This window comes from Callorhinus ursinus, unplaced genomic scaffold (assembly GCF_003265705.2).
Source record: "Callorhinus ursinus isolate GAN/ISIS: 27379988/994484 unplaced genomic scaffold, GSC_fseal_2.0 scaffold72, whole genome shotgun sequence".
Classification (NCBI taxonomy): Eukaryota; Metazoa; Chordata; class Mammalia; order Carnivora; family Otariidae; genus Callorhinus; species Callorhinus ursinus.
Window position 1 is genome coordinate 4109437 of NW_027397134.1, and position 27855 is coordinate 4137291.

The 27855-nt window shown below is 51.2% G+C and overlaps 1 protein-coding gene across 6 annotated transcripts in view; it reads right to left on the reverse strand.

Moving 5' to 3' along the window:
• Positions 1 to 14322: 14322 nt before the first annotated feature.
• ASCC2 (activating signal cointegrator 1 complex subunit 2) overlaps positions 14323 to 27855 on the reverse strand; it is a 38116-nt gene continuing 24583 nt past the window's right edge. For all 6 annotated transcript variants that reach the window (XM_025858104.2, XM_025858103.2, XM_025858102.2 and 3 more), the window contains 8 exons: positions 26471 to 26651; positions 24629 to 24843; positions 23645 to 23764; positions 17870 to 17963; positions 17650 to 17780; positions 16978 to 17080; positions 15381 to 15460; positions 14323 to 14901 (listed from right to left, as the gene is read on the reverse strand). In XM_025858104.2, coding sequence (XP_025713889.1) covers positions 14730 to 14901; positions 15381 to 15460; positions 16978 to 17080; positions 17650 to 17780; positions 17870 to 17963; positions 23645 to 23764; positions 24629 to 24843; positions 26471 to 26651 — 1096 coding nt within the window. In that variant the 3' untranslated portion in view covers positions 14323 to 14729. The remainder of the gene's footprint in view (positions 14902 to 15380; positions 15461 to 16977; positions 17081 to 17649; positions 17781 to 17869; positions 17964 to 23644; positions 23765 to 24628; positions 24844 to 26470; positions 26652 to 27855) is intronic.

Here is a 27855-nt window from a genome sequence, read left to right on the forward strand (position 1 = left end):
AACACGGGGGGATGCTTAAGGACCTGGAGAACCAGAAGATTCTCCCGCAGGCTATGGAGCAGCAGGAATGTGAGGAAGAGGGGTTCAAGGAACATAGCCCAGTCATTCATTCAACAAACATTTGGGTGGCCACTGTGTGTGAGGCACGTGCTAGGTGCTAGTAGGCATGTGGTAGAAAACATGAGGCCTGAACTCCACAGGAGATATTGTAAATACCATTCTATATCAAAGATACATGGACATTAAGGAGGGCATGTGATGTAATGAGCCCTGGGTATTCTATGAGACTGATGAATCACAGACGTGTACCTCTGAAACCAATAATACATTATATGTTAATTAATTGAATTAAAATAATTTAAATTAAAAATAAAAAGATATATGGGTCCCGTGCACTATAGGAAAGCATGTGTGAACCATTTTCCTGAAGGATACTTTGCACCTATGTATTAAAATCTTTAATGTGCAGGGCGCCTGGGTGGCTCAGTTGGTTGAGCGACTGCCTTCAGCTCAGGTCATGATCCTGGAGTCCCAGGATCGAGTCCCACATCGGGCTCCCTGCTCAGCGGGGAGTCTGCTTCTCCCTCTGACCCTCCCCCCTCTCATGTGCTCTCTCTCTCTCACTCTCTCTCATAAATAAAATCTTTAAAAAAAAAATAATGTGCCTTTGACCCAAGAAATCCCACTTCTGGCAAATTTTCCTTGTCCACAAGAGATGTTCATCGTGGTGTTTTTTATAATGGGAAAAATGAAAATAAGATATCCAAAATAGGAATTAATATTGTGAAATATGCAGTCATTTAAAAACTTGTTTTGACTGGAAGAAAATACCCAACAAATATGGCAAAGTACCAACCTCACGAATACATGAAGCAGTCTTCCAAATCAATAAGAAAAAGGTGAATAACTTGGAAGCTACGGCTAATGACAGAAATAGGCAGTTAGTACAAGAAATACAAATGACTACAAATATGAAAAGATACCCAGTTTCATTAATAAACAAGATGGATACTATTTTGTCTACCAGATCAATGAAAATGAAAAAGATTAGCAAGGGAATTTCCATATCTGTGTGTTCCCCCTATGTATGTATGCACACTATTAAATTTGGTTTTCTCTGGGCACCTGGCTGGCTCAGGTGAAAGAGTGTGGAACTCTCGATCTTGTGGTCGTGAGTTTGAGCCCCATGTTGAGTGTAGAGATTACTTAAATAAATCAAATTTGTAAATAAATAAATAAATAAATAAATAATTTGGTTTTCTCATGTTTAAAAAAAAAGATTAGCAACATTAGATTTTTGTAAAGGAGCAAGTACCACACATGGCCATTGGAACAATGGTTTTACAGAATACTTTGGTATTATCTATTTTAAATGTTTATTCCTTTCAAAAATTCTTTGTGTGTGCATGTATTAAAATACACATAGGGGCGCCTGGGTGGCTCAGTCGGTTAAGCGACTGCCTTTGGCTCAGGACGTGATCCCAGGGTCCTGGGATTGGGTCCCACGTTGGGCTCCTGCTTGGTGGGGAGCCTGCTTCTCCTGCTCCGCCTCCTTGTGTGCGCTTTCTCCCTCTCTCTCTCTGTCAAATAAATAAATAAAATCTTTTAAAAAAATACACATAGGGCGCCTGGGTGGCTCAGTTGGTTAAGCGACTGCCTTTGGCTCAGGTCATGATCCTGGAGTCCCGGGATCGAGTCCCACATCGGGCTCCCTGCTCAGTGGAGAGTCTGCTTCTCCCTCTGACCCTCTTCCCTCTCATGCTCTCTATCGCTCATTCTCTCTCTCTCAAATAAATAAATAAAATAAATAAGTAAAATAAAAATAAAAAAATACACATAACAGGGGTGCCTGGGTGGCTCAGTCAGTTAAGCGTCCGACACTTGATTTTGGCTTGGGTCATGATCTCAGGGTTGTGGGACTGAGCCCCAAAACTGGCTCTGTGCTCAGCATGGAACCTGCTTGGGGTTCTCTCTCCCTCTCTGCTCCTCCCCTGCCCCTCCTCGTGCCTGCGCTCTCTCAAACAAAAACAAACAAACAAAAAACCACATAACTAAATTTACCATCTTAACCATTTTTAGGTGTACACTTCAGTGGTATTAAATATAATCATATCAGGTGCAGCCATCACCACTATCCATCCCCATCTTGTAAAACAAACTCTGTACCTATTAAATAGCTCTCCAGTCTCCCCTTCCCCAGCCCCTGGCAACCGCCATTATAATTTCAGGGTCCTGGGATCAAGCCCCCACATCAGGCTCCCTGCTCAGCGGGGAGTCTGATACTCCCTCTGCCCCCTCCCCCCTGTTCATGCTCTCTCTCTCTCTCAAATAAAAAATAAAAATAAAAGAAGAAGAAGAAAATGACCTCCAATAGGGAAGTGACTAACTAAAGAGGTAGATTCCTAGCACAGACATCTATGTGGACATTAAGAAGACTGTGGTGACTCAGTGTTAGGGGTAAAGAAAGATGAAATGGAAAAAAAGCAAGCTGCAAAATTTGTGTGTTTAATCTTATCCCATTTATATAAATTGATACACGTCGATTTGTGTACACACAGAATACTGAGGGATGTGCACTAAACATTTCATGGCCACTATCTCTGAGGGGTGGGATTTCAAAGAACTTCCACTTTGTGCAACAGATATTGCCTTTTTCTCTTACAACAAGCAGATATTGATATTCTAATAAAAAATTTTCTAAAAGAGGGCACCTGGGTGGCTCAGTTGGTTAAGCAACTGCCTTCGGCTCAGGTCATGATCCTGGAGTCCCGGGATCGAGTCCCACATCGGGCTCCCTGCTCAGCGGGAAGTCGGCTTCTCCCTCTGACCCTCTTCCCTCTCGTGCTCTCTCTCATGCTCTCTCCCTCAAATAAATAAATAAAATCTTTAAAAAAAATTTCTAAAAGAGAAAGCAAGTAAGGGGCGCCTGCGTGGCTTAGTTGGTGAAGCAGCCAACTCCGGATTTCTGCTCAGGTCATGATCTCAGGGTGGTGAGATGGAGTCCTGCATTAGGCTCCGCACTCAGCGGGGAGTCGGAGCCTGTTTGAGATTCTCTCCCTCTCCTTCTGCCCCTCCCTCTGCTCGTGTGCACACTCATTCTCTCTCTCTAAAATAAATAAATCTTTTATTTTGTTAAAGATTTTATTTATGTATTTGAAGAGAGAGAGCATGCGCACAAGCAGGGGGAGCGGGAGAGGGGGAAGCAGGCTCCCCGCCTGAGTTGAAGGCAGACACTCAACTGATTGAGCCACCCAGGTGCTCCATAAATAAATCTTTTAAAGGAAAAAAAAAAAAAAGAACGTAAAAAATGGTTAGGAAGAATGCTCATATACAACAGTCAAAATATAAAGCTAAGTGAAAAAAACAAGCCATAAATTCATATAAAACACGATGCATTTTTTTGGTAAACATGTATAAGACAAAAATTGGAAATGCTCATAACAAATTGTTAATAGTGTTAACTCTGGGAGAGTTATTTTCTGTTGTATTTCTCTCTGATGTCTAAATTTTCTGCATCAAGAATGTATTATTCTTACAATGGGGGAGGAATAAATTAAAAGGGGGCTGCCCAGAGAGGGTGTGAACACAGAGAAATGCAAGATGTGAGCCCCCAGCTCTGGCTCCAGGCCTAGAGCCCAGCAGCTTGGAGGCCCAGGGTTCCCCTTCCTGAGCTCCCAATGAGGATTTGTCCTTGCGTGGCACTGGCAACTGGGAGCTGGGCCTCCCCAGAGCTCTGGGTGGGTGTGCCTCACAGGTGGGGGAAATGAGGATTAGCACCCTCCTCAGACTGGCACCAAGAAGCTGTTTATTACTGGAAAAAGTTTCCTTCCCAAGCTCAGCCTGAGGTATTTCCTGGAGTCAAGAGCTGGGACAGTCTTTACGGTTAGAAAGCCCCAAGGACTCCCGACCTGCTCCCCTTGCACAAGTGTCAGGAAAAGCTAAATGCTTGGAAACCTCACCAAGCAAGTTACTGAAGGCCTCTGAAATCCTCTTCTGAGAAGTTGGCATCCAGTATAGCTCTGCTCTGACCAAGCAGGACCACTCTCTTGGCTACGTGTATTTGAGAGAATGTCCTATTCTCCCAGCTTCTCTCTTGTTTTCCAAAATCTCTCCAAACTGGTAGAAACTATTCAGTCAGTCAGTCCGTCAGTCAACCAAAACATGTTTATTGAGTGCCTACTCTGCCTGGCCCTGTTCTAGACCCTGGACACATAGTGGAGACCAAGGAAGATCCCTACCCTCTTGTAGCTTGCATTCTAGTAGGGGAGGCAGATGGTAAACAAGAAATTAAATAAAAACTTCAGCTCACGTTAAGGCAATGAATAAAATAAAACTGGGTAACATACAGGCGGTGATTCAGGTTTAAAGAGCAGTGTGAGATGCTCAGGTAGGTAGTCAAGGAACATTTCTCTATGGAGATGGCATTTGAGCTGAGATTTGAATGGAAATCTCAGCCAGGTAAAGATCAAGAGGAAAGGTATTTCAAGAAACAAGAACAGCGAGAGCAAACGCCCTGAGGTGGGTGTGGGTTTGGTTTATTCATGGAACTGTAGGAAGTGAGGCAGTAATAGATAGGGTCAGATACTGTGTGGTCTTGTAGGTCATGCTGAAAGAGTTGGGATTCCGTTCTAAAAAGAAAGGTAAGCCTCTGGAGGGTTCCTGATGAATAGCTTACATTTATCAACCAGTTACCATGAGCCAGGCATTGTACTAAGTGCTTTGCAGTTTATGTGTCATTTTATTTGAACAATGATCCAAGAGGTCGTTTTATTATTCCCACTGAATAGCTCTAGTGAGGTGTAAAGAGCACTGATTTTAGAATGGACAGTCCTGGGTTAGAATTCCAGCCCCACCACTCACTGGCTGTGTGAATTTAGACAAGTTACTTACTGTCCCTGAGCCAGTGTCCTCATCTGTAAAATACTCACCATGATATTGCACAATGGCAGCTATGATTCTTGTTATTTCTGGAGATGTCATCTTGGAGGGGTGTCAAGGAGAGTAAGGGTTACCGTGCAGTAAATCCTCACCCAGATGACTGCTTAATTAACCCAGCCAGGGGCTATCCAGGCTGGCACTCTAGGGCTGCCTGCCAAGGTTCAAAACTTTTCAGCTCTGGGTGGAGTCCAAGTTGGCCTGGCAGCTCAAAGAAGAAAGGCCCAGCCCTTGGAACATTCTAGGCTTTTCCCCAGTAGACACAAGGATACTGCCTATCACAGGCTGGGTTCCCCAGGAAGCAGACTCTGGGCTGGGGGTTAGTGTGCAGGAAGTTTATTTCTCAGGTCCATTTAACTTTTTAAAAAAATAGTTATTTATTTAACAGAGAGAGGGAGGGCACAAGCAGGGGGAGTAGGAGAGGGAGAAGCAGGCTTCCCACTGAGCAGGGAGCCCAATGCAGGGCTCGATCCCAGGACCCCGGGATCATGACCTGAGCCGAAGGCAGATGCCTAACCGACTGAGCCACCCAGGTGCCCCCATTTAATTTTTTTAAATTATTTTTTTTATTTGTAGCTGACACGCAGTGTTACATTAGTTTCACGTATACAACACAGTGATTTGACAAGTTTATATCTTACGCTCTGCTCCCCACAAGTGTAGCTACCATCTGTCACCATACAATGCTATTATAATACCATTGACTCTATTCCTTACGCTGTGCCTTTTATTCCCATGACTTAACTCATTTCATAACTGGAAGCCTGTATCTCCCACTCCTCTTCACCCATTTTGCCCATCTCCCCACCCTCTCATCTATTTTATACCTGCATCTACTCCTTGAGGTTCTGCAAGAACAGATTTGCAAAATAAAAATAGCTAGAGTGTTACCGCTTTTATAATAGCAGGGGGGAAGCGATGTAAGTTATTAAACAGAAATAGATTCCATCCCGTAACTCAGGCTGCTCTTCCAATAACAAGGAACAAGGACTGTCCTACATGTGAATTTGAAGTCTTGGGAGGAACGGACAAAAATCAATGAATTTAAAATGAGCAAAGTGCAAAGTTGGAGGGAATACAAATTCGGCAGGCAAAATGGAGGTTAGGGTAATTGCTTCAGTGTGAATGAAGGACAAACATTGTAAAAGGGGCAGGGACTAGCCCACGAAGAGGATCACACCCACACACACCCACATGCACACACACGCACACACACACACGCGCACACACACACGCACACACACACGCACACCCAGGGCCAGGCCTGGTCCTGGTACTATTACCATATCCTATGTCACTAGATCCTCAACCCGCGGTGGGCCCACTCTCTACCCCATTTTACAGGTGGAAAATGAGGTTCAGAGAGGTTAAGTATCTTGCCCAGGGTAACACAGCTAGAGAAAGTAGAGCAGAAGTTCAAATACAGGACAGTTGGCTCCAGAGGCTGTGCTTATAACCACAGCTCTGTGCTGTGTAAAAATCATTTCTCTCTCTTCACTGGGGCCTTGGCCTGATATGCTTGGATTTATACACAGATTGAATGCCAAGGGCAGACTCCAGCCGGCATCAAGGACAAGGCAGTGATGGAATGTAGAGAAAGTGTCAGCTGGGAGCCACTTAGCCGACAGTCTAAGTACAGGGGTACTGACTGCCTTCATATGCTGCTCCCGACCTATTCTCCCTTCAAAACTCCTACACAGAAAACTTCCTCAGCTGCTCTGGACACTTCTTCTCCACTGCACCCTCATAAGACTGCCGGATCAACTCCCTTTCTCAAACACCTTCAATGGCTCCCCACTACTGGTAAGATCAAGTTCAAACTCCTTAACCTGCCATTTAAGATCCAAGCTACCTCAAATCTCACTTTACAAACCTCCCAAATACGGTCCTTGCTGTGGGTCCCTTTGCTCTCCCGTCTTGTGTCTTGGCATGGATTATGGAAATAGCATATGCCTGGGTTTGAATTCTAGTTCTGCTACTCTCTGGCCAGGTGACCTTGGGCAGGTTGCATCCTCTCCTTGAGCCTCAGTTTCTTCCTGTGGAAAATGGGATAATGATAGCAATACCTCACAGGGTGGTTGGGAAGCTATGTGAAATAATGCTTATAATGTTGTTAGCACTCGCCTACTAGTGGTGGTTTTGTTATGTTGCTACCATGAGTACATTAAGGCGGGGGGGGGGGGCTCCCTGCACAGTCTTCAGGGAACAGTGCCTAATTAGCATATTCGATCCACAAAATGTGGGCTGAGAGCTTTGGGGATGACTGTACAGCTGAATCCTCCAAGTGCCCCACCCCTTGTCCCAGCTGTTTTTGAAACCGTGTTCCTGATATCCTTTCTTTCCAAGGCCTGATCACTTTCTCGTGCTCCCCTGTGTGTCCCGTGATAATCTCGTTTTCAGTGTCTCTAACACTGGTTTGAATTCCAGCCGACTCGTGCATTCCTCCGGTGGTCCTTATCTCTTCCCTACACCTTTAACCATGTAACGGACTCCACTCCGCTTTCGTCTATCTTCCTCCTTTCCAGATGTCTGAGCACACTTCTGTTTCCCTCCTGTACAGGCCTCCAACAGAGAGGCTACTTGCCGCCCTGAGGCTGCAAGTCTGTGTGATGTCTTATCTCCTCGGTTCACTAACCTTTCCTAATGAAACACCTCCTTCAAACTGGACCTTCTAAGGGGTAGCCCTTCCTTCCATTAGCAGACAGGGAAAACTACGGCAAAGTGGAGATCTGGGAAAATAGATCCTGCCCAACTTCTCACTCTCATCTCTGTCAATGGAATGACTGGATTATAAATTGTATTAATAGAAGCATGGTGTTTAAAACAAAGGAGGTGATAGGTCCTCTCTTCCATGCTGAGCCAACCACGCATGGAATAAGCGTCAAGCTATAGGGAGACAGGAAAGTCAAGAGGCTGAAAGTACGGACTTTGGAGGCTGGTAAACCTGGGTTTGAACCTTGACGCAGCCACTGCTCAACCATGAGCGAGGGGCCGAACCTCTGAATGAGGCTTATATAATCACACCTACCAGCTGGCTTTGTTTCAAGGATTCAGTGAGGTAATTTGCTGTCCCACAAAGCTAAGCAGGCTACCTCCTCTGTGCTCCCAGGGCACCCATCACACACTTACCAGGCTGGATTGTGCCAGTCTTCTTCTCTTGCCAGCTCTTGTGTGTCCGGATCATCCTGAGCCCAGAGGTTTCCGGGAGGACTGCTGTACGGGAGTCACGGCAGCCGTGCTGAGAGGCTGAGAAGTGGGGTGCACAGAAATCTGCCTGGGGCATTGGTGGGAGGCACCCGCCACCCTTCTCCTGGGTCCCCCTGAGCAGGGCCCTGTGAGTTCACTAGCCTGCCTCACAGTGGGCCAGCACCAGCACTGCACACCTTATCCCAGCCATCCCGCCAACATCTCAATGGAGAGACAACTGTGGCTCAGAGAACCTCGCTCAGAGTCGCAGAGCCAGAGAGTGGCTGAGGCCAGCTTGGTTCTAACGCCAGAGCTCAGCCCCTGCTCTAAATGGCAAAAGCCAAATAAGCTGCTGGCCCTTCAGAGGACCCTGATCCCCAAGGAAAAAGCCTGGCATGGCCATTGCATGTTATTCTGTGTTAATAGTCTGGGGGAGGGACCAATGCCGTTCTGTGTAGACCTCTCCTGAATGGGGGGGGGGGTCTGATTTTCAAGCTGTGACAGGCCACACACACTGCTCTGGAGGGTCACGGAGTGGGTCTGTTGCCCCTCTGACATGATACAGTCCAGCTGGACCCAGGGCTGCGATCTGCCCATTGGATCTGTCATGTGGCATCTGGTCGGCCTGTCATAGGAAAGGGGCAACCGTCTCACCAGCCAGAGGGGTCCCAGTGTGACAGGTCCCAGGCTCCCCTCGAGGCAGGGGCCTCGAGGGGAGGCTGCTTCATGACAGAACTTGCTCGCGGAGCCAAAAGCTTAGGAGTTCAGGCCATTGCCTGATTCTGTCCTTCTGGAGAGAACTGTCAGCAAAAATCCAGACAGAGGCAGCTCTCAAACTTTTCCTGGCCCTGGGACCCCAGCATTCCACTGGAAATGTGCCTGTTGGAAACGGGTGATTTGTGCAAAGAAGTTTCTGGCAGGGTGATTAACAGAGAGAAGTGGAAACTGCCCCAAATGCAGAGTGGCCAGAAAACTCCCATTAGTTTTCTTCTCTCCCCTTTGAACAAGATTCACCAATTTCAGAGTGCCCTTGGTCCCCACCCAGCATGATCTCAGCTGACCCTCACAATTACCCATGCCCGTGAGGCAAGAGAGGTGAGAGAATGATCATCCCCATTTCCTAGAAGAAATTGAGGCCCAGAGAGGCCAAGGAACTTACCCTAGGTCACACAGCTTGTTGAAATCTAAGAGCCTAGACCCTAGGCTCCTGACCGTCAGTCCAGTGCTCTTCTCACCACCCTTTATGAACAAAATAACAATAAAAACGAAGGGATCTTGAGGCCTGCAAATGTGCACGTGAAAGAACATAGAGTAAGCAGGCTAGACCACAGGATGGGAGATGGGGGCTGGAGCCTGTGTGTAAGCTCTGCACGTAAAATCCTAAATGGACAGGCATGGTTGGCCCTCATCCCACTGAAGGGCCCCCTTTCAGCCTGGCTCTTTTGTGAAAACCACTTTAAGAAAAGGAAAACCATAATTACCCCCTTGGGATGGCAGAGCACTTAAGGGATCCGTCAGAGTGCTGAGGGTGGGCTCGTGCAGCCAGAAAAAGCATATTTAGTGTCATAATTTCATAGTTGGGAAACTAAAATTAAGTGCCTGTTGTTCTTGTAATTCAGACCACAGCGAGTAAAGCTCGATGATATAACCTCCCTGGCTGGGAGAGCGCCATGGAAGCCCAGCGAATTCTTAGGCAGGGCAAACCTCCCCCACTCCCAGGGGAGGTGGGGTTCGCTGAAATCCCAGGGTCTGAGATTAGGGGGAGGGTTGGGGGTTTAAATAGGTTGAGAAACTCTGGACAAAATGACCTTTAAGGCTCTCCGAGGTCTGCCAGCTACGTAAAATTCTCTTGGTGATTATCGATTGTTGGGAGAGAATTTCCAGTGTGAAGTCAGAATTTGATTCTCATTTTAAGACACACATACCACCCCAACCCAACCCCACCCCCCGGGGCATTGGTTACCTTGCTTCAGGCTGCAGAATTGCAACACCAGCCTCTGGCCATAGTCAAGTTCCCTTCCTCCTGCCCCAGCACAGAGACCTAGCTAGGACTGCACATCAGGCTGACCTGGGGAGCTCCTCCTGGGGACTAGTCTTCCCCCAAATGGATCTTCTAGAGCCCTGGTGCCTCCCCTGCTCTTTCTAGGCATCCCATCAACATGGTCTGGATTCCAAGGCTCCCTCCTCACCTCTCAGCTCCCTCTTCCTCCTCTCTGATGACAACTTCCTCAGAAGGGGGCCCACTCTCCTACCTTCTCTCCCTCACCTTCCATTCTTTCCACATCTCCCCATCACTTCTTGGCAAGGTGGGGCAGAGCCCCAGGGAGCCGCACTGACTTCGCTAGGTTAACCTCCCAGCTGCTGCCTGACACTGCAACCACTACCCTCTGCTTCTTCTTTTTTTTAAGCTGTTATTTATTTATTTAATTGAGAGAGACAGAGAGCGAGAGGTAGTGGGGGGGGTGCAGGGGGAGAGGGAGAAGCAGTCTCCCCGCTGAGCAGAGAGCCCGATGTGGGGCTCGATGCCAGGACCCTGGGATCATGACCTGAGCCGAAGGCAGACGCATAACCGACTGAGCCGCCCAGGCGCCCCACTACCCTCTGCTTCTGGAAAGTCTCTTTGCTCTTGGCTTCTTTCTGTTCACTTCACCTGCTCATTTCTCCATTCATTTATTAGGGCTTAGTACAACCGTGACTAGATCACTTTCCCAAAATATCTTAATATCCACATCCCACCTTGGATTGTGAACTCCATGAGGGCGGAGCGGGGACAATCTTTTTCACACATGCCTGACGCAGTGCCTGGCACCTAGTAGATCTTGGTAAATGTGCGCTGAGTGCACGCATTTAGCCTCTCCTGCCTTGGTCCTCCCGACCAGGCTGACCGTCCATGCCCCAGGCCCTGAGGGCTGGCAGTGAATACTGGGAGCTGCTGCTCGGGACAAACGTCTGGGCCATGGCCTGGCCTGTGGTCCTAAATCTGGGACTCCCATTTTCTCTCCCACCCTTCTTCCATAGTCTCCCTGGACCCTTTGGCCCCCTCCCAGGCCTCCGTGCTCCTCAGGCTCTGCTGCCCCCATCTCAGCTGAGAGCTCTACTGCCAGCCTTTTCTCTGCTTCCCCTGGACCGGAACTGGACGTAAAAATGAAGAATCATTCAGTGGGCTTCATGGCAGACTGGACACACAGAGGAAAGGACAAATGAATCTGAAAAAAAGGTGAAATAAAACAGGGCATCTGTGGGGCGCCTGGGTGGCTCCGTCGTTAGGCCTCTGCCTTCGGCTCAGGTCAGGATCCCAGGGTCCTGGGATCGAGCCCCGCGTCGGGCCCCCTGCTCCGCGGGAAGCCTGCTTCTCCCTCTCCCGCTCCCCCTGCTTGTGCTCCCTCTCTCGCTGTGTCTCTGTCAAATCAATAAATAAAATCTTTAAAACAAAGAAAAAACAACACAGGGCATCTGAGATCTGTGGGACGATACCCCACTGGTGCAACACATACAAGTGGGGTCCCATCAACCGGGTCTGATGAACTGGGATTTCCCATCCTCCTGTCCTATAGCTATTGGGCTTATATTTTCCTCTTTCTTTGTTAAGAACAGTAGTGACAAGGATGCGGATGTGGGGGGAAAAAGGAATGGCATGTGGTGTAGGGGCTAAGAGCGTGGGCTTTAGGAGACAATCCCGGGACTGAAGCCCTCCTTGGTCATGTGGTATATGTGTGACCTTAAACAGGTCACCTACCCTCTCTGACCTTGGTTTTCTCATCTGTACCTACCTGGTCAGAGTTAGACAAGATAACCCAAGAACCCAGCAGAAACTCTGGCCATGGTAAGTACTCGGTAAGCGCTTTTATTCTCATTACAAATATCACGGTCTTACTGTCATTTTCGTTTTTGCACATTTCTTTCCAGACTTGGTCTGTACGCAAATTTTTCAAAAATATTTTCACAATCATGGAGCATTACCATCCAATTTATTCTCTTAAAAAATTACAAGAACAACAAACCGATTCTTCAATATTTCATTTCTCACATTGCTACCAAGTGTTCATTGACATCATTTTAAAGAAGGGGGCTCCACAACCACCCCCTGCATTTTTGGTGGGTTGACTTTTGTTTGTGGTTTTGTTGGTCTCCCTCCCTGTATTATTTAGCCCAAGCTCCCGGTGTGCCAGGGACAGGCAGTTTCCTGCCAATCGCTACTTTTCCAGAGTGCACCTGGAGCTAAGAAAGGACCTGCGTCCAGGCTCTGCTGCTAACTTGCCTCCCTGGGCTCCCGGGTTCCTTTTTATCCATGACAGGCTCTGCTCTGCCCTCCCTACCTCACAGAGGCACAGTAGCACTCTTCAGACAGACCCGTCTGCCATCATTGCCACTCGTGAGCTAGAAACAATGACACTCAAAGTCCTAAGTCCTCTTGGAGGCACTGGGTCCTAAAAGCTTCCCGGGAAATGCCTGTGATAGTCGTGTTCTCTAATAGGGTGCAGAGAAGGCACTTAGAAATTCCTGCTTAGGAGCAGTGGTGGGGTGGTGGGGCCCAGTGATTAAGTGAGCAGGGTTCAGGGCTCCCACCCCACTTCACTTGCAACATTTCTGCCATTGCCCATCTTAAACCTTGGGGCCTCCTTGGAGGATTTAATTGGCACCAGGTGGAAACCATTCACCTGGCCCAACGTACCCACTCTGCAGATGGGAAAACTGAGGCCCTGAGAGGTGAAGGTTAAGCACTGCTCTGGATGACTCCTGAGTGAGGTGTTTGCAAACATCCCTGAAGGGGTGCCCTCAAGATCTGAAATGAGGAAGAACATAGTTCCTCAAGGGAGATCAAGTTTGACCTGGCAGTACATTCTGGAAAGTTTGAAAAATCGCTTGTCTTCTCCAATCCTTTTAAACTGGAATGCCAAGGTGAGGCCTGAACACTGCTCCCAGTGGTCAGGAGGTACGTATGACAGAATGAAGGTGAGAGGGGCTGTGTGAACAGTAACAGGTAAGGTAGGTAAAGGCCAGAGCTCCCCTAACTCACCTCACCTTGCTCCAGGGCCAAGAGCTGGGTCTGAGGAGCTCAGGGAGAGAGAAAAGAAATGACCCTCGCCTGTCCGGTTCCTGGCAAATGCCTCAAGGAGGAAAGAGTCTTCCTGCTGCCTGTCAGAGTGGCTGACCCTGAGCCTGATCTCAGCTAATTCAGCAGCTCGAGGAGAAGACACCACTCTCCTATCTGCTCTGCATCTCAAAGGTACCAAGAGAACTGGCGTGACTCAGAGGAATTGCTATTGATTTTCACTTGTGTGGCTGACCTAACAAAACGAATTTGTCAAGGGCCTGTCTGCCTCACTGCTCCAGACACTCATCCTAACCACATGCAAATAAATTACACAAGCATCTAGGGTGATTTGTCAAGGTCCAGCTGGGCAGGGGCCCTGGCTCCCGCGGATGGCCTCCAGGCCAGGCTTGGGCAGGATCAGGCCAGCAAATACCCTACAGTCGATCCTCTGTTGATCAGCAACATTCTCGGGGGCCCAGGAATCAGGCTGCCTGGCAGCTGCTGCCACACCGTGAACCAACCAGCCATGCCCAGAAAGGGGTTTTGAGGAACTAGGCCCAAGACCTCCAACGGGGCTTGGCAGGGACATCCTCACTGGTGTCTTCTGGTCTCCGACTCCTTGACTCTGGAGGATCTGATGGAGCGTACACACAAACCAGGAGGCACCGAGCTCTGGTACTGGCTCTGCTACGGGACAAGTGTCTTCAGGTCAGCTAGGAGATGGCAATGACACCACCGTCTAGGATGCTATAAAGGCCAAGGGTCAGACTGAGGGTCAAATCCTTGTTCTCCCACTTCCTGCCTGGTGCCTGGGCAGGCACCTCCAGCTCTCAGTGACTCACCTACACCACAGGGCCCGAAATACTCCCTACCTCCTAGGGTGGAGGTTGGAGGGACTGAACGAAAACACGGAAAGGACCGGAGGGCCTCACAACCTCATCTCTTCCTTCTACAAGCAGGGACTAGAGGTTCAGAGGAGGGAGTAATGTGCTCAGGGCCACACAGCAAAGCAGGGCAACATCAGGAGGGGTTAGAACGAGAGGCAAGCACGCAAGGCTGATGAGCACAGCAGGTGATCATCCTGCTCTCTCGCTCTCCCGATGGTGGCTGTCACTGAAGAATGGGGTACAGGGGGAGCAGGCCAGGGGCACATCATGGATCATTGCTTGAAAGGGTCAAAAACTTTATTTGCAGGCCTTTTCTGTTTTTGTTTTGGAATTTACAGGTTTCCTGCCGTCCAGGAAGGAAACCACCAAGAGAAGTGGTGTCTTGCTGCATGAGGTTTGTGGGGCTTGCCTTGGGGCTCCGTCCCCCATCCCTTTTGCCTGCTAGCTGGCCCCAGGGGTTCCTCCACTGTGTGATAAGGCACTGTGTGTTCGCAAGAAGGCGCTCACGGCTGGCTGGTGGACGACGAGGCGGCCTTCTCAGGGGCTGCGAAGCTGAGGCTGTTGAGGGGTGGAGTCGAACTTGGGGCCCTGGCAGGAGGCCAAGTGGGGAGGAGACCCAAGGCTATGGTAACTCAGCCTGGCAGTTCTGGTGCCGCTGCCTCCCGGCTGGCCCTGACAAGGTGGCCTCAGGATGGAATCATGCCTTTGCTTCTTTTGCGGTCAGCCATGGTTCTCCGGTTGTGGTTGGCTCGCGTCGCCTTGTTGGCTTCCTTCTTCCTGCGTTCCTGGGCTGTCTCACGGCTCTGCCCGTGGCCCCGGGGGCTGCCGGCCACTGCTGTCGAGCTGTCATGCCGGTACCTGAGGGAGGAACAAGCCACCCCAGGGGATGGGAAGAGCACTGCCTTTCTCAGAGGTCCTGGGGAGAGGACACATGGCTCGGGCCCAGGACACCCCTGTCCCCACTTCCGGTGGGAGAAGAAATGGAGCCCAGCAAGGGCAGGGCTCTGGGGGCTCTGGCTGGTCCTGTGTCTGGTGAACTCTCTTCTCTGAGCCCTGCCTCCAGATGGGTCCGTGGCCTAGCTGTGGGAAGAACCAGCTGTGGGCTGACCACAGCCCACAACAAGGAGAGGAGAGCCTGGGGACAGGAATGGGCCTATTTCTTCCTCTGTAAAATGAGGATGATGATAAAGTGGCTACTTCATAGCGCTGTCATGAGGATTAAATTACATGTAACGCATGTAATTCACTTGGGGTTTATGTATGGCTTCCTACGTGGTTGGCTGAGCCTTCCCCAGATGGGTCCCCTCCCACCAGACACAGCTCTTTAAAATGCTCACCCCTTCCTGGTGAGGAAGGCCATCCGCCTGGCTTCTGCCTTCTCCCGCAGCACTGCAGGGTCCTGCACAAAATGGTCGGGCTGTGGAGGGGAGGGGAAGGAAAAAAAAAATCTAGAGTCACGAGCAGGCCCATTTGCCCAAGCTGTGGTGAGGCTGTGCCTGACTGAGTCTTGTTGATGCCTCCAGGCCAGGAGTGGGGGAAAGCCACAGTGTGGCAGGGTGATGCCTTAGAATGGAGCCGCCCTTGCTTGGGTCCAAGGTTTCCATTAGAAGCCTCTCTTCTCCTTTAGAAGCAGCTAAAGGGACTAAGGCTTCCTGCACAGGCATGGTGGGGCAGGTGGACCATGGTTGGAGCACTGGTGACAAATGGGGGACAGGTCAGAATGGCCACCATGAGAGGCCACACAGGGCCTTGAAGGCCAAGAGAGCTGCCCTGGGAGCTGCCTCGTCCACACTCTAGTGCCACCACCGATGTGCTCTGGGAGTAGCCACTCTTGAAGACCGTTTTTTGGCCAATAAGCAAAGGAGACTGGACTAGTAGTGGGGAGAACTGTGCCTTAAGGATCACACACAGGCTTTAGTGGCCTGCACTGTTTAAAAAAACACAAAACAAGTGTAACCGGTAACTTTTTTGAAATTTGAAAACTGGAAGATGTTATAGAAAAATCTGGGCTGATCCCTTGCCTGGGTAGAAGAGAAAGCCCTGGAAGCTCTGGGCCTACGTTTCTGCTGAGAAACCCCTCAGGCAGGGTGTATGTGTGCTTCTACCCCACTAGCCATGGTCTCCATCAGTCTCTGCTACCCCTCTACATCGGGAGCCTGGCCTGGACACATTCCACTTGTGACCTTGGTGGGAGGGCACGAGGGGCTCCAGGAGTCGCAGGATGCCACTCCATTCAACCTGAGCAACAGCGCCCTTATCTGTTTTATATGTTGAGGTTCTAGTTGAGGTTTCATTTGAAGAAAAAGTTCAGCTGCCAAAAAAATAGAATTTTCAAACCCACCAGCCCAGATGACCTCCAAGGGCCCTTGGGCTCTAACATCTCCGTGAGTTGCAGAATTGCCGTCCTGGAACGCTTGAGTAGCTCAGTGGCAACTGCTTAAGTGTCTGCCTTTGGCTCAGGTCATGGGTCCCGGGATCGAGTCCCGCATCGGGCTCCTTGCTCAGCAGGGAGCTCTGCCTGCCACTCCTCCTGCTTGTGCTTGCTCTTTCTCTGTCTTGCTCTCTCACTCTCTCTGACAAATCAAATAAATAAAATCTTAAAAAAAAAGAAAAAGAAACAAAGAATTGCCATGCTGAGCATGGTGGCCGAGAGCTGCCCTTCGCTCAGTCCCCAGGCTCCTGGGCCTAATGGACCCAGCAGCTCAAAGGCTTGGCCTCTAATCCGTCCCCTAAGCCCTCACTGGGTAGTGGAGGTGAGTTCTAAGCTAGCAACTCTCCAAGCAGGCACCCTAGGCTCAAAGGAACCCCTCTTTTCCCGGGCAGGGAGGCTAGGGCTGCCTCAGAGCTAACTGCAGGAAAGCAGGGGTGCGGTGGTCCCAATGCGCCCTTCCGAACTGCACCCTCCCCTTCATGTGCCACCTGCCGAGGAGGTACCTTGGGAGGCTCTTCCTCAGCCTCGTCTTCCTCCTCTTCCTCATCCTCTTCCCGCCCTTCCCTGGGCACTTTGGTTCTCAGCACCTGAGGGGTGGTGAAGGGCCTAAGGGTTTAGAGAAAAAGTGAGATCAGAGACTGGATTAAATCCGGAGAGGGAGCCTCAGGGAGGAGGGGACTGGGCTGGGAGAGGAGGGGGGCATCAAGATGGGGATGGGCTCAGGGAGCTGGAACAAACCGAAGTGCTTTTCAAGGCAGCTGTGCATGCAGCCCCCAGACTCTCTGAGGGTACCAGAGTCCGGTGCAGGGGCTTAGCGGAGGCTGAGCTGGCTGGGGCAGCTCTGCCTTCAGCTGCACTGGGAAATCTCTCTAAGATGCCACGGCGGAGAGTTCTCTCCAGTCAAGGAGAACAATCTAAAAGGACTGCATGAAACCAAATAAATGCTGCCCCACTCAGGATGGGTTGGACCAACTGGCCGAGGGGGTGGCTGAGGGTAGAGGGAGCACTGGACTAGGAGTCAAAAGGGCTCAGTTTGGGCCCTGGCTCTACCACTGACTTGCTCACGTGATCAGGGCCTCGGCCTCCCCATCTGTATAAACGAGAGGCTTTGGGAGCCCCGCTGTGCCCCACCCCCGCCCCCGGGACTCCACCCACTTAGGGCCCTGCAGCCTCACCTGCGGCTGATGAGCTCGTCGTCTGAGTCGGCATCGTTGGCGCCCACCTGGTTGCCATCGTATGTGTCATCATACTCGTCCTCATAGTCGTCACCTCGGTAGGACAGGCCCTCGCCAGGCTGCAGGGGCACCTGCAACAGCAGGAGTGTGGGGCCGAGGGGCCCGGGGCTGGCCAGTCCCCCCCCCGCCCCCCTGCACCCCGGCGGCCTGGGGCCCCTACCTCCTCCACCACCATGCTGTACCGCTCGTAGCGTGGCCGCTGCGCCCCCACCTCCCGCTTGTCGTTCAGCAGGCTCCGTGTGTCCTCCTCCTTCCTGGCGGCAGGCGGGCGGGGACAGCAGAGAGAGGGGAAACCATCAGGCTCTGAAGGCCGTGAGCACGAGCGTCCAAGGCGCCATGGGCTCGGGCTGGCGCAAACTGCCCCGGGGAGAGGGGGCAGGGGTGTGGGCAGGTGCCCGTGTGCCCGGGTCCAGCCGCTCTGGAAGGCATCCCAGAAGGCTGCCGCCATGGAAAACGTGCCCACCTTTTGGCCGGGAAATTCTGCTCAGAGGCACCCACCCTAGGGAAACGCTGGCCAGGTGCATAGAGAGGTCTGATGCGGAATTTTCTTTTCAACGTTGTTTGCGACAGTGAAAAATGGAAAACAGCTAGTGTCCATCGTGGGTGAACTGGCCAAATGATGTGCCACATCTATATTACAGAATGCTGGGCGTCCTGTTACCAAGAATGACATTCATCTATTTGTGCTGATGCAGAAAGAATTCTAGGATACTCCTGAGGAAAAAAGCGAGCTACAGAAAAATGTATACAGTGATTCCAACTGTATAAAAAGCAGAAAGCAAACCAAACTATCTGTTCCTATGAGCACAGCGATTATAATTTACATATGTCAATGCACAGACAGAGCTAGTAAGTCCCCCCCCCCAAATGACAATGGTCACTCCTCAGTAGGGCCTGGGATTATTTGAACCTTTTAAAAAAAACAAAAATTTAGGGGTGCCTGGGTGGCGCAGTCAGTTAAGCCTCTGACTCTTGGTTTCAGTTCAGGTCATGATCTCAGGGTCCTGGCATCGAGCCCCTCACCGGGCTCCATGCTCAGCATGGAGTCTGCTTGAGATTCTCTCTCTCCCTCTCCCTCTGCCCCTCGCTCTCATGCTGTCTCTTTCTCTCTCTAAAATAAATAAAATCTTTAAAAAATAAAAAACAATAATTTAAGAAAGAGCAAGGCCACATGTGGTCCTCTTACTGAGCTCAGGGGACAGGGGGCTGAGGGGTGAGCAGGAGTAGCTGCCTTCTTTTTCCCACCCCTGTTTCATCACGGTGGCTTTCTATCTGTTCTATAGTTCAATCGTCCATGTCAGATTGCACTGGAAGAAAAAAGTCCAAAAGTTCAACTCCTGTTATATATCACAGGTGAGGAAATTCGGGTGCGGAGGAAGGAAGGAGAGGGACGTGCTTGGGATCAGTGAACTGTAGCACAACTTCAGTGGGGACTCAGGCCTCTTGACTGTGGCTTTGCAAACCTGGAGAAAAACTTGGCTTGTCAGACACATAGACAGGCCTGTGGAATGTAGTTTCTGGCCCTGCAGGGGAAAATCAATATGAGATGCCAGGCAAGAAAATCCAGCTTAGCTGTGAAATCAGTTTTCTGGAATGTGTCAAGGGTAGGGGGGAAAAAAAGGAGGAAGTAGAAAGAAGAAGAAAGAAGGAAGAAAGAAGGAAGAAAGAAGGAAGAAAGAAGAAGGAAGAAGGAAGAAGAAAGAAGGAAGAAGGAAGAAGGAAGAAGGAAGAAGGAAGAAGAAGAAGAAGAAGAAGAAGAAGAAGAAGAAGGAGATACAAAGTCATACATAGCTTCCATAAAAATCTTCTATTAACTGGTTTTGATGCAGGGAGGGAAAGGGCCTGAGTCTCTCAGGCTGTCTGCCTGGGAGGCTGGGGCAGGTCAGGATTTGGCTTCCTTCAACAGTTTGTACTAAGGGCCTACTATGTGCCAGGCAGGGCTGTGGGAGAGATTCAAAAAAGAGTAAGATCTGGATCTGGCCTCGTGGAACTGCCAGTCTTGAGAGGGTCATGGGCAAATGGCAGCTAACGTGAAATGTGCTAAATGGAGGTAAGCATGCCCTGGGAACACAGAGAAAGGAAACATGACCTCTGGATTAGGGGGTCTAGTGGTGGGGGAGAGGAAATGGAGCCTCTGGGGGGGCCTGGGGGGCACTGGATCTAGACCACGGAAAATTCTTTGTCCACAGGAAAATTTTATGTCATGCCAGGAAAGGGGGCCAGTGACTGCGGCCCCAACCCTTACCTGGTTCTCTTCCCCAGGCTGGGGGCTAAAGAGGAAAGAGGTGGGGAGCAAGGGAAAGGGGACTGAGCCCGTCCAGGTGTTTGGGGCCACTAGAAGGAGCACAGCCCCTCTTTCCACACACATTTCCAGAGAGCATACTAGGTGCTAGGATCTGTGCTGAGTCAGGCGTCCAAGGATGAATAAGAGGTGTCACTGTCCTTTCTGCCACACCCCACAGCTCCTGGTCCATCTGGTCCCTGGTTTTCACGCATAAGGTCCTGCTGTGGGCCTCTGGTTATGTCGCTTCCCTGGCAGGGCTGGAGAAGCCTTGCCAACTTTACCTGCCCAGGGTCCTGGAGAGGACACAGGCAGGGACATTGGAACCTGGTGCCCTGGGCATCCCATCCAGGGAGGTGCAGCTTTGGGCCCATGACCCCATTCAGAACCAAGAAGGAAAAGAAAAGTCAGGGGCAAAGCCAGCCAGGAGAAGATCCATGTGAGGGCCAGAAGTCCAGTCAAGTCTGGAAACACAGGCAACAGGGGTTTTGGAGACTTTGGAGCAGGTGCTTCCTCGGCCTCCTAAAAGATGACAGGGAGCCCAGGAACACGTGGGTTCCCCTGAAGCCCAGCCACTTTTTCCCCTCCTCACTTCTTCTGGCCTATCCTTCAAAGCCCAACTCAAACTGGCCTTTGAGGGGGTGATTCCCATCTCTGAACTCCTAAAGGACCTGAGGAGGCAAAAAACCCCTCCTTTTCTAGGTGAGGAAACAGAGGTCCCAAGAGCTAGAGCGCCTTTCCCAAGGTCACCCAGCTTCTACCAGCCGAGCCAGGGCCAGAACACAGGTCCACTGACTCCGGTCTGCTCAGGTACTTCCTGAGCTGTGCGATCCATCACAAGCAAGCCTCTTATCCTTGCCAAGTCTTAATTCTGCATCCCAGGGATGAAATAAGATGATGACTAAAAGTGAACCTGGCACCTGCTGAGCTCAACAAAGTGAATCCTGTCTCTTTTTTCTGCAGGACTTGTCAGAGCCTTTAATGTGCTAATGCGCTCTGTGTCTCTCCAAGAAGCCAAGTGCACAGATATTTTTTTTTGGCCATAGACACTTTTCTGAGGGAGAGCACTCATAATCTACCAGGGCGCCTCTGTTCAGTCCAAAGGAGTTATGGGACCCCACCTTATACACACTGCCTCCTTTCCTTGGCTAGCAATTACCTGCAGCACATGTGCCTGGCATCTACCCAACAGCCACCGTCCACCTCATCCCACTCCTAACAGACCCTCGTTTGGTTCAGGTCTTTCCACCTTTCCCTCTTCTGGAGCCCTGGACCTCGGCCCTGTGACCCAGCTCCCCACTGAGATGTGAGCAGAGTCTGGAGACTTCTGGGAAGGGCTTCCTGGTCTCTAAGAGAGATACAGGAAGGTCTGGTCCAGACTTCCTCTTGGCACTGTCACTTCTGGAGGTCACGGCTGAAACAGCTGCAGCCACCCAGTGGCTTTGAAGGAACTAGCTCCAAGAGTTGGCAAAGATGCGTCCTGGACGATGAGGCTGTACCACAGGTTAACCAAGCCTAGATTGCCCTACCTTGCAACTTCCTGTCGTACAAGGAACAGATTTGCCTATTACTCGAAACACTGAGAGCCTCTTATTTGACTTAACCACACACATATATTTTAATTCCAGTGTGACCTGCCTTGTACTACTTTTCTCATGTGTCTGCTGAGTGCCCTGCCCAGATTAGGACAGGTGTCCTCACTGCGGTCCCTGTATGCCCCACCCCAGCACCTCTCCCACTTTGCTGCTACTTGTTTAATGGTCTGAGTCTTTCCCACGGTCTCTGTGCCATTTGAGAGCATGACCCGGGTGCCCTGCTCACCTTGTCTCCCTGGTGTCTAGCATAGGATCTGGAGCTAGTAAATCACTTAAATAAATATTTGCTGAATGAATAAATAAATAATGAACACATAAATGGAGGCTTTGCCTCTTTGCAATCCCCAGCTCCCAGGCTACCCAACACAACAAGTTCAGTAAACATCTGCCGCCCAGTCTCTCTGCCTGGCAGCTTGGAGTGCCCTAGGAGCAGGGCACAGCCCTTCTCATCTTCCCCTTTCTCCATAGCAGGAGCTGCAGAGGGTCATTCTGGTCTGGAACAGCGGCCACGGATACAGGATAACATCTCCAGCCCGGGATCTGGGGATGTTGCAATGTGTGTGACTAAGCAGTTTACAATTGCTTCCTGTCCAGCCAGCCAGATGGCTTTAGAGCTGCCCTGCGCCCGCTCCCCCCAAGCCCTCAGCCAGCCAAGCTTCCAGCAGCCGATGGCCCTGGGGAGAGGAAGCAGCATGGGGCCCTCTCTGAAGCAGAAGCTTACGATTCTGCCACTGGGGCTCCTATCACAAGAACAGGGCAGGCCTCCCACCACTGCTCTCTGAACCTCACTGTGTCCATAGGGGTGTGTGTGTGTGTGTGTGTGTGTGTGTGTGTGTGTGTGGTGTGTGTGTGTGTGTGTGTGTGTGTGTGGTGTGTGTGTGTGTGTGTGTGTGTGTGGCAGAGAGAGAGGGCAGCCTGTACTTGTCCAGCAATTCCCAGATTTAGAGATTTCATGAACCAATACCATTTAGGGAAACCCTGGGGGAAAGCACAGTGTTGTCAATGTCTTAATTTGCCTCTTATATTTTTTGTATATATTTATATATTTTGCCTCTATCATCACTACTGACTCGTGGTCCCTCCAATGGGCCTCTACTCCAAAGCCAGGTCCTCTTTCCAAAGCATAAAATGTGTCAGCTCATGGGACCCTCACCATGCTCCTCATGACCTCGGGGTCACTGCCCCTGTTGTTTGCTCTGCCTGGAAAGTCTCTCCCCCCCCCCACTTTGCAGAATTGGCCCTCTGACCCTTCCTCACCCTTCCACTGTTGATCCCATGTCACTTCCTCAGAGGAGCCTTCCTGCCCAGATCAAAGCCCTTACTAGAAGCTTGGAAGTCTGCACACCCTCACCTTATAGTGCCTGTTAGATCTGCAATGTTACTTGGCTTGTTTGACCAACTGATTCGTGCAAACTCCAGAGGGCCAGGGGCCATGTCTGTTTTACTGCCCACTACATCTCCAGCACCTAATAAATCCAGGACCTAGTATGCCATGAGCACCAGGTAAATATTTGTTGAATGAATGAATAAATCATAAATGGACTTTTCAATGCCAAAAAAGTAGAAAGGACATAAACTAAAAATAAGTAGAAAGACCTTAAAATAGAATATGTTCACCCTCTGAAAAGCTCACTTAGTACAGGTCCTTAATTTTCTCATTTTGTCACAGAATGGAGAAAATCACGTGTAGGAGGGGCTTCTGGGAAGTACAGCTCAGCTCTATCGCCCAGAGATTTGATGGTTGACACATCGGAAGATATAAGAAGGGAAGAAGGGGACAGCATAGGTCCCGCTGGTCTTTTGCTATCAACAAGGGGATTCATTAAAAAACCACCCTGTGCAGAGTCAGAGCCTAACGCATAACCATTAGAGAACCTGGCCCTGCCTGCTGGGAGCACACAGGTCCTGGACTGCTGGGGGCGGCGGGGGGCCCTGGACTGCTAGGGACCCTAAGCTGAAACTCAGGTCACTTCCATAAAGGCGGAACCCTTTTTTTCCAATTTTCTCACTGCACTTACAGAGGTGGGGTGCCTGGCACCCCACAGCCTACTGCACTCACCTCCTGCCCTTGTGCACCCGGCTCAGGTCCACTGAATCTCTGCTAAACACATCAAACTCATCATTCTGGAAGATGTTGTGACGAGATGTCAGCAGGGGTGTTGGGTCTGGCTTCACCTGCCTGGGAGGCGACACAGAAATCAGTTTATGGGGGATTGGTTAGCTGATGCCTACTTGTGCCCTACTGGCCCCTACCATGTGACATCCATCAGATTCTCCACTCCCCTTCAACAGCCACACGAGACACGATCTAGAACCCTGCCCGGTCTGGCCCCTCCCTGGGTACATAGCCATCCTCGGTCCCATGTGTTGTTCACACAGATTTTCTTACAAGTTCCCTCCCTCACCGAACACTCCCAACAGTCTGATGAGGCGGGGCGCTAAGCTCACTCAACCTTTCTGTGCCTCAGTGCCCTCCTCTGTAAAATGGGCACAAAGTGGCTAAGGAACTCGTCCAAAGACAGAGCTAAGTTCATTCATTCAATAAACATAATTTGTTTATGCACATTTGTGCATCCATTCCTGCGGGCCCATGGGCCTTCAGAGAAGCAGTGGGCCAAACTCCGAAAGGTAGGTGTGAGGAAAGTGAGAAGCTCTGGCCGTCCTCCCTCAGGAATCTACTGGAAGGATGACAATGACAGGGGCAGGCCAGAAACTTCGGAGCTCTGAGAGGCTCAGCAACCCCTCTGTCACATGCCACGTTTCTAATCGGTCCTCCAGGGAAGTGCAGCAGAGCCATCCAGCTACCATACTCTCCGCCCTGCAGGGGGCAGGTGAGGACCTCCTGGGGGCCTAAAGTTCTGATGTTTTCCCAAGGCGGCTATTCATTTATATGGTTGGTGGATGCTACTGTGGGCTGAATTCTGGCACAGGAGTGGGAAGCAGAGGAGCTAAGAAGGGGCCTGGGACAAGGCCCCCAGAGTGCCTCCGGCCAGGGCCGACACAGCATGGGCGCCGTGAGCCACCTCCCACCTGTCTTTCCCACCTGTCTAGGCTGCGGTCCAGCTGGCTGAGGGCTGGGGCCAGCCGCTCCTCCAGGATGTTGTTGATCACCTGCTCCGGGTTATAGGCGTAGTGCTCCAGGCAGGCCAGGATGAAGCCCTCACCGAGGTCTGGCAGCAGGTCCTTCACTTGGGAGATGAGCGAGTCCAGCTCCACGCCACACACGGGGGGACCCAGGGCGGCCGCCGCCCCCATGCACTGCAGAGAGAGCTGGAGTGAAGGCAGGGAAGACCGGGCCAGGGGGGTGAGAGGGCCATAGGCCCCAACATGCACAGGACTGGGAATCAGGGGACTTGGTATGAGTCCTGGCCTGCCACTCCTGGGCCGAGCATCTCAGCCAAGTGACTCAGGCCTCTTGAGTCTTCATTTCCTCCCCTGGGAAAAGGGGGGTTCTGTGACTTACTGGGAGAGTTACTTCTGGCTGTGTGACTTTGGGCAGGGCACTTTCCCTCTCTGAACCCTAGCTTCTTCCATACAAAACAGGCATACTACCATCCACTTCATGGGGTTGTTTCAGATGGCTCAGAGAGAATCATGCACCCGAAGCACCGAGCACAGTGCCCGGGGAAGAACAGGCACTCCATAAATGGCCGTGGCTTCTACTCATTCCTATCCAGCTCTAACAAGCTGATGGCTGACATTGGAGAAGAACAGCAATCACCAGCCTTGGACTGTGGGGAGCTCTCCCCTCTGATTATATTCTTTTTAAGAAGGGGGATTCAGTTCAGAACCTGCTCGATGTGACTGAATTCTGTTAGGTTTTTCATTTAAGAAAATTCGCAAAGAGGGGCGCGTGGGTGGCTCAGTCGTTAAGCGTCTGCCTTCAGCTCAGGTCATGATCCCAGGGTCCTGGGATCGAGCCCCGCATCGGGCTCCCTGCTCCACGGGAAGCCTGCTTCTCCCTCTCCCACTCCCCCTGCTTGAGTTCCCTCTCTCGCTGTCTCTCTCTCTCTCTGTCAAATAAATAAGTAAAATCTTTAAAAAAAAAAAAAAGAAAATTCGCAAATCAAACAAACAACAATAAAAATCATCCATGTCTCAGCTAAGAAGCCAAATGGGAAAGAGAGTGGGAAAGGTGGAGAGGACTGTCATTTTCCAAGGCCCTGTGGCAGTCATGGGCCTGAGTGTAACAGGAAGGAAAGTAGCATCTGTTAACAGAGCACAGAGGGCCAGCTGGGCTCGGGGACCTCCACACAACCGCTCTGGGAATCCCAACAAACTTGTGGAGGCAGGGATGGTGACTGTCCCCACTTATAAATGGGGAACAAAGGCTAGAGGGGAGTGATGGCCACATAGCTGGGGAGTGGCAGAAGCTGGGTACACCCCTGAGCTGTCTGACCCCAGAGACTGGGTGGCCTCAATCACTACGTCACACTGCCTCCCAACATGCAAGGAAGAGTCCTGGGCTCAGGGGCCAGTCGGTACAGCTGTAGACTTGGCGAGTTCTGGAAAAGCCTGGAGAGAAAGTACTAGATCAGGGGCTTCCAAACTCGCTCAGTGGAGCCCTGCAGTCCCATGACGGGGCATCCAGGCTGGCCAGGCAGTGAGACCAGGCGCTGCTCTCCGAAGCGGCCAAAGTAGCGCCACGGTGATCTGCTTAGAGGAGAGCTCCAGGAAAGATTTCATGTGGAAAAAGCTCCAGCGCTTCATTTTATAGGAGAGAAACTGGGGTCTGGCAGCTGAAGCGACTCACAGGACTCTCTAAAGGAAGCTCGACGCTGTCCATTCCAAAAGAAACCTTTTTCTCTGAGAGCAGAAACCAAAAAGGGAGAGGTTTCCCGCAAGGGCAGGGGAAGCAGGGGAAAACGCTGCTCCAAACACACACCTCCTCTTCCTCTGAGTTTTCTGGATGTGAGGACGGTCCACCGACTGGCTCCGCCAACACAATGACCCCATTAGGATCCTCGGCCACCGCTGGGTCTTTAGCATCTGTGGCTTTCCGTCGGTCCACCCCTTCCCACGCACTCTCGACTGCCTGGAGGATGTAGGCAGTCCGTGTCTCGTCCCTGTGACATGTGTTAAGGAGTCTCTCTCTTGGGTGCCAGGGCCTTTTCTGCCTCCCTCGCTCTGAGGCAGCATCATTTCTCAATCCCTCCCTGGCATCTGACCCTATGGCTTGTGTTAGGGGCTATCTGGGTTGTACCCAGTGGGCATGATGGGCACGCGGGCTGCGTGGGGAAATAGGCCAGACCACGACCACACTGGCCTTGAAACCTAGTACCTGCCACTCAGCAGAAAGCAGCTCTGGATGAAGACAGGGCCAGGGGCATCCTGGGACATGATATTTGGATGAGCCAGCAGCTCCTCCTCTGTACTGACGCCCAGGAGGAGGGCTTGATGGGGTACTGCCACCAAGCTTCCTGTCCAACTAGCTAAGGGCTTCCTGCAAAGGCTGAGGGCCCCGAGGGTATCCCTGAGATGAGACTGAGCAACCTAGCCCAGCCTCCAAAATGGCCCACAGGCCTTCCTCCCTGTCCTTCCTCCCTCTCTACCACCCTGGGCACTGCCAAGCCGGACATCTGGGAGTTGCCCTAGACACCGTCCCTCCCCTTCTAATCCACACCCCCATTGGCCATGCCTGGATGCCAGCCACAGCATCCTCACCAGCCCCTGGGCCTCAAAGAGGTCCCAGGCCAGCCTGTTCTCCACCCTGTGCCAGACAGAGCTTTTCCAAAGTATAAAACTGACGCCGTTACTCCCTGTTTCATACCTTTCCATGACACCCCAGTGCTAGTAGGACAGAGTCCAAACTCAGTGAGTGTCATCCCAGGGCCGTGCAGGTCTGCTCAGCCCCAGCTTATTTGCCATGCCTTGGCTTCCTCCCACTAGACCCCGGCCCCCCAGTCCCCCAACCCCTGCCCCCCCGATCTACACAAAATGTCTGTGGGCTCCTCAGATGGGCCTCTCTGCCCTCCATCCACTGGGAACACTTAGCTCTGGGCTTGGTCTCCTCCACTTTCTTCTGCTGTTCTCAGCTCGGGTATCACTTCTGTCTCATAGCCTTACCCTGAGCTTGCTTGTTTACTTGTCTGTTTCCCCTCTTGCAATGAGGTCTGTGAGAGCAGGGCTGAGTCCATGTTGGTCACACAGGCCCAGACACTCAGGAAACACCTAACAGAACGCAGGACTCCTACCCCACCCAGCTCTGAGGATCAGAGTAGTCAGTCATCTCCTTCAGAAACAGGGACTGGGGCTTTGGCAGGCGCTGGG